Source organism: Gregarina niphandrodes (assembly GCF_000223845.1).
Source record: "Gregarina niphandrodes unplaced genomic scaffold scaffold00059, whole genome shotgun sequence".
In the NCBI taxonomy this organism is placed as follows: domain Eukaryota; phylum Apicomplexa; class Conoidasida; order Eugregarinorida; family Gregarinidae; genus Gregarina; species Gregarina niphandrodes.
Genome location: NW_011645826.1, coordinates 41,611 through 47,667, shown reverse-complemented (window position 1 = coordinate 47,667; position 6,057 = coordinate 41,611). Strand labels below are relative to the sequence as shown.

Genomic DNA, 6,057 nt, shown 5'->3' with positions numbered 1-6,057 from the left:
ATGAAGTGCCCCCGGAAGGGTAAAGGGCATCTGGTGTCGTGGGCGCTGAGCATATGCGGCGATACGTCGGTTGCACTTTGCGGAGACGTAGGCAAGACCCCAGACGTAGACAAGACCCCAGACGTGGGACTGGCGGGGTGGTGGGCGGGTAAGTCGGCACAAGAAGTTGAGTTTTGTTGGTTGAAGGAGTTTTGGCGGGTCGTGGATGAGATGGAGTACGCTGCGCTGAAGACGGTGGTTGGTGGGGCGCCATCCGTGCGGCGTTTCCACTGGGGTGACCGGTGGGTCAAGTTCCGAGAGGGCCAGCTTGAACTCGCGCCTTGGACTTTCGGGCCCGGAGGCGCGCGGCGGCCGGTCTACATCCCATTGTTGGGGAGTATGACGGACTTGGCGCTCGAAATGAAAATGTTCGGCAGCAACTGGGAGGCACACCGTGCGCTGCGGACCTCCATTCCGGAACCGGCGTGGCAGAAGCTGAGAGGCGTCGACATGGAGAACTTGCAAAAGTGTTCGCTAGCGTTCGTGGAACTCGGCGCAATCATTTCTCTCTTCTTCCACAAGCCTTACGGTATTTTGGACGCCGATGCCACGGACTTCGTTAATCAGCGGATGGTATGGACCTACTCGGAACGCAAACGCGACCATTGGATCACGGGCTGTCTGCTGCAACACTCTGGTGTCTCTGTCTCCCGACTGGCCGAGTTTTGCGTCAAAACGCTCAAGTACCGCCTTCTCGAACCGGGGCAACTTCGCTGCTTTGAGAAGGGGCCCCGGAACAGCTCGTCCGTGTGCCGCGCAGCCGACCACCAAGGCTCGTCCGACCAAGCCGCGTCCGAGGAAGCCTCGGCCGCAGGACAAAGAACACAACTTGGCGACATAAAGCGACTAGAAGAGCAGCTGGCCACACTACCGACAGTGTCGCTGGAAGAGTTTGACGGATCCAGACCTGAGTGTCCGACTCGCAGAAGAGTGCCACCAGTCGCGGACCTCCCGATGGCCTGTCAGTCTTGGATCAGCCACCACTGGACACTGCTGGACCAAGAGCAACACAAGGCGATGATGGTCACGACTAAGTCAGCGAGAACTAACTGGTTGAGCTATTGGGTGTCCAAGACCGCAGCGCTGCGTGCCCGGGACGTCCGTTCCAAGGCCTGGAAAAGGACCGCGGCTGCCGGACTTCCGGCTGCCGGACTCCCGGCTGCCGGACTCCCGGCTGCCGGACTCTTGACCAGAGTGTATGTGCCCGTGCCGGGGCTAATGACAAATTTTGCGGCGAAGGCGCACATCTTCAACTCGGACTACGACGCGTACAAGGCGCTGCACGGGACCTTGACGGAGACACAGTGGAAGCGGCTGCATGGCGTGAGGGCTGCGGATTTCGAGCACTGTAGCTGGGCGTACTTGGAGCTAGCCGCCATCATCTCGGTCTTCTTCAGGTCGCCCTTCGGGTCCGTCAACCGCGGCCTCTTAGGTCTCGACCAACTAAAGTTCAGTAAGACGCGACGATCCATTTGGATCGTGGGCTGCCTGCTGCAGCACGCCGAAGCGAACGTCGACGAGCTCGTGGAGTTTTGCGTCACGAAACTCAGGTACCGGCCCATGCGGCTCGGCAGATTGCAGTGCCTGTTGCCACAGGCCCACCTCGCCACCATCATCGAGGATGCCACCATCATCGAGGATGCCCCCATCATCGAGGACACCACCCTCACGAAGGATGCCACATTCACCAAGGACACCACCCTCACGAGGGACGCCACAATCACCAAGGACGTCTTCCTCATCAAGGACACTTATCAGCCGGAACCTAAGCGACCGGAACCTCTGCCTAAGGAGCCGGAATCTAAGCAACCGGAACCCCTGTCTAAGAAGACGTTGTGTAAGGAGCCGTTGCGGGAACACATACTTCTGTTGAAGAAGAGGCTGGCCGGACTGAAGACCTTATCTGTTTCGGCGGCAGAATTTGCGAGCCGGCCGTTCGAGCCGGTGGGGTCGGGAGGTCTGGAGTTGGCTTGGGCGGGTCGGTACTGGCGGCGTTTGGACCCGGGTGCGTTCAAGGAGTTGGAGCGGACGGCGACAGGATTGCGCTGGAGGACGTACTGGGTGCAGCAGATTTGTGAGGCTCGAGGACTTGATTGGACGCCTTGGACGCGAACGGAGCCGGGGGGACGGCAGACGGTGTACATACCGACGTTGGGACTGATGACGAAGTTTGCCCGGAAGGTGGGAGCATTTGGGAGCGACTGTGAGGCGCATGAAGCGTTGCGCAAGTCGCTCCCAGAAACGGCGTGGATGCGATTGCGTGGCATCGAACCTGGGCAGCTGCGGCAGTCGTGTGAAGGAGCGTACGTAGAACTGGCCTCAATCATTTGTCTGTTCTACAAGGATGCGTACGGCGCGGTGGACGAAGCTGTTACGTGTGGCGTGGTAGCCGAAAGGCTTTTTTCGCAGCACCGACGACGGGTATGGAGAACCGCATGTCTTCTGCAGCAGTCGCAGGTCTCGACTGACCGTTTAATAAACTTTTGCGTCACGCAACTCAAGTACCGTCCGGCTCCAACCTGTAAGCAGCAATCGCTTTTGCACAAAGGCTGCCGACACCATATTGCACTGCAGCGCGACCGCACGACCGAAGAAGTGCAGCAATCTAAGGCCGACCTCCAGGAGGTGTTGGCCGGGCTCCCGAGGGTCTCGGCCGCCGAATTTGCCCGCGACGCGATCAGACCTCGCCGGCGGGACCCATACCTCAAACTCGTTTGGGCGGGACAGTATTGGACGCCGCTGGCTCGCGGAGACTACGCCGTGCTGCGCTCACAAGCGGAGCAGTACCCGCCATCGCAGTTCTGGGCAGCTGCGACCAAACGCATGTGTGAGATGCAAGCGTTCGAGTCTCACTGCTGGACGCGCACCGCACCCGGAGCGGGTACGGTCTACGTCCCGTTATTGGGGTCCATGACCGACTTGGCAAAGAGCCGCAAAACTTTTTCGGACGATTTCGAGGCACACGAAGCGCTGCGCCAATCGCTCCCAGAATCGGCGTGGAAAAGGCTGCGCGCCGTCCACCCTGCACGGTTCCAACACTGCCGCTGGGAGTTCCTCGAGCCAGCGGCTATCGCCTCCACCTACTTCAAGCTTCCTTACGGCACCGTCAGCGGCAGTACTCAACGACCCCTAACCAAGTATTTGCAGGAATGCGACCGGAGACGTCACTGGATCACGGCCTGCCTCCTGCAACACTCAGGCGTCTCCTCCGAAGAGCTTCTCTTGTTCTGCATTACTAAGCTCCACTACAGGCCGGGACAAAGCCTTGAGTGCCTGCGTCGCGCACCACACATAATGTCCCAAGACCTGGATGACCCCATGGCCCAAGACGTGGATGACCCCGTGACCCAAGACGTGGATGACCCCATGTCCCAAGACCTGGATGACCCCATGGCCCAAGACGCGGATGACCCCATGGCCCAAGACGCGGATGACCCCATGGCCCAACACGTGGATGACCCCATGGCCCAAGACGTGGATGACCCCATGACCCATGACGTGCAAAGGTCCAAGACCCAGGACGTGCAAGACCCCAAAAGCCTCGCTGCCCGGATCTGCGCAGACCTGCGGCAAATGGGTACCGTTTCGGCGCCCGACTTTGGCCAATTGGCACCAAGGTCTAACCCGACAAAGCGGCCCGCGCCCACAGTAGCGGACCGTACGTCACAGTACGTCCCGACTGTGGGGTCTCCGCCGCCGCTAAAGCGCTGCGTTCTGCGGCCCTACCGCGAATTATCAGACGGTGGATGAAGCCTCGTGTATGCGAAAGAATGTGGCTTCGCCGACGGCACTGATCACCACCACCGGACAATTGTTGCCAGCAATGATGCGAATTGATAAGACTGGAATGAGTCAGATGACTGGAATGAATCAAATGACTTCGACAGCGAATGGTGAGGCCTTGGATGACGTCGTGGATGAGTTTACCAACTGGAGTTTTGGTTCAGGTCTTGGTGACGTGTCGACGGGGCCGTGGGCTGAACTGTGCTTGTCTTTCTCCTGAGATTAATCGAGTTTATTTTGAGCTTCCTTCAAACAGGGTTTTTGGAACTGGGAATTTATGGGCGCTGATGTTCTACGGGTCCGGTGGGATCGACAGACACTCGAGGCTGTCCGGATGAAGGTGGTTCAAACCATCGTAGCAGCACTAAGAGCAGACGCGGTCTCCAGACCTGTGTGGTTATCTGCGACCGTTCATCTCTCGCTACTCAGACGCGACGGCAGACAGAACAGGGTCACTCTCCACGCACCGACCCCCACAAGAACCTACATCAGTGTGACGGACGCTTCCGAATTAGGAGTAGGACGTAGAAGTACCGTTAGAGTTTGCTAGTCGGAAGTTCAACCTGGGACACGCGAGAGAGGGAGCTGTTCGCAGTTAAGTGGGCGATAGAGATGGCGCGACTATGTCAGCTTGGCGCACCTCGTCGTGCGCACGGACCACAACAATCTCCGCTACCTAACAAACGTGGACACCGGCAAAGTCTTCAGCTGGGCACTCGCCCCCAGTAACTATGGCTTCACGATTGAGTTTCTCTCGGGAGAGCGCAACCATATCGCAGACTGGCTGAGTAGGTTCGCAGGCAATGACGCCGACGACGACAAACTCATCGACCAGATGTCGTGGAGAGTGGCAGCCACGAGAATCGCCAAACCTCTGACAAGGAGGAAGGGAACCCCCCAACGTCACCGGCCTTCACTACGGCGGACTATGGTGGGTACACATTAAGACGAGCAGAATCTTCGTCCCCAGTAAGCTACGCACAAGTTGGTAATCGCGTTCCACTACGGACCGAGTGGGCACTTCGGACTGGGGAAAACGCGGAAGCGCAGTCAGTCACTGTACTACTGGTCCGGATGCGCTCAAGACGTCGAGAGAACGACCCCCGAATTCTTAATCTGCACACACGGTTGAAGAGGCCGCCCGTCCACCAACTTCAAGTCCCAACTGGCAATCTTGGCCAGACAGCCGCAATGGACGTCGGTCGTATCGCTCGACCACGTCGGCCCCATGAGGCGGCGTCTATGAGCTGGAACGTCCTGTGATAATCGATCACGGTACATGCTAGCGAGGGCAGGCCCGAGCCTCGAAACAGTTCAGACCCTCCGCACATTCAACCACTCCACACAGTGGCGTTTGGAACGCCGAGAGCGGTGCTCACCGACGGCGGCTCCAGCTTCAAGGGCGCATTCCACACGACGGTGGCCAAACATTTAGGCTGCCGACATCTAGTAACCGCCCCGCACGTCGATCAGGCCTCGCACGTCGAGCTAAAGAATGTGCTGCACGCGATGTGGCAAGAAGGGCAGAGAGATGTAGGGAAGATGCTCGCCTCAGCCACCCGCCTCCACAACATCACCCCGCAGCGCGGTTCAACAAGTGTGGTAGCTGTGGCATGAGGAACCACCGCAAGAATGACTGCCCCCACGGCAAGGACAGGTGCACTAAGTGCGGCCGGAAAGGTCACTGGGCGAGGATGTGCCCGAGGCACTACCTCACAGATGAGGACTCAGGACTGAAGGAGTTCGTGGAGGTAGGAGAAGGCAAAGCAGTGCTGAATGTCCGTGGAGCTAGAACCAGGATCGACTACCTGAAGGCGATTCAAAAGTTCGTAAACAAGGAGCTGAGGGCCGACAAGAAGAAGAAGGGCCAGCCGGCACCGGGGGTCGGCATGCCAGCGGCCGCGGTCGAGAAGGTAGTGCAGAGTGAGTGTCCAGGGGGCGCGAAATGTCGGCATGAGCCGACAGAGGACATGACGCTGGAGCCACGAGTCGCGGGAACCGTGACAGGGGGGTCGAGTAACGGCCGAAATTTTCGGTGAGGCCCTCGTGAAGGGGCCGAGATTGAGTTCCAGCAGGATACGAGCGCAGAGGTAGGCCTGCTGAGGAGAGAGGATTGCAGTCGCGCCGGCGTAAGAATGTCGCAGCGCCGACAGCAAGTAAGCACAGTGCTGGGTTCAGGATCACTACCCGTGACGGAGCCAGTACCGGTAACAGTGCACGGCGAGACGGACGAAG

At 59.0% G+C, this 6,057-nt stretch overlaps 1 protein-coding gene across 1 annotated transcript; it reads left to right on the top strand.

Moving 5' to 3' along the window:
- Nucleotides 1–3,789, top strand: GNI_172470 (hypothetical protein; the record flags this gene model as incomplete). The annotated part of the gene is made up of 1 exon (XM_011135037.1): nucleotides 1–3,789. The coding sequence occupies one exon, from the start codon at nucleotides 1–3 to the stop codon at nucleotides 3,787–3,789; it is 3,789 nt and encodes a 1,262-aa protein (XP_011133339.1).
- Between the last annotated feature and the right edge of the window lie 2,268 nt (nucleotides 3,790–6,057).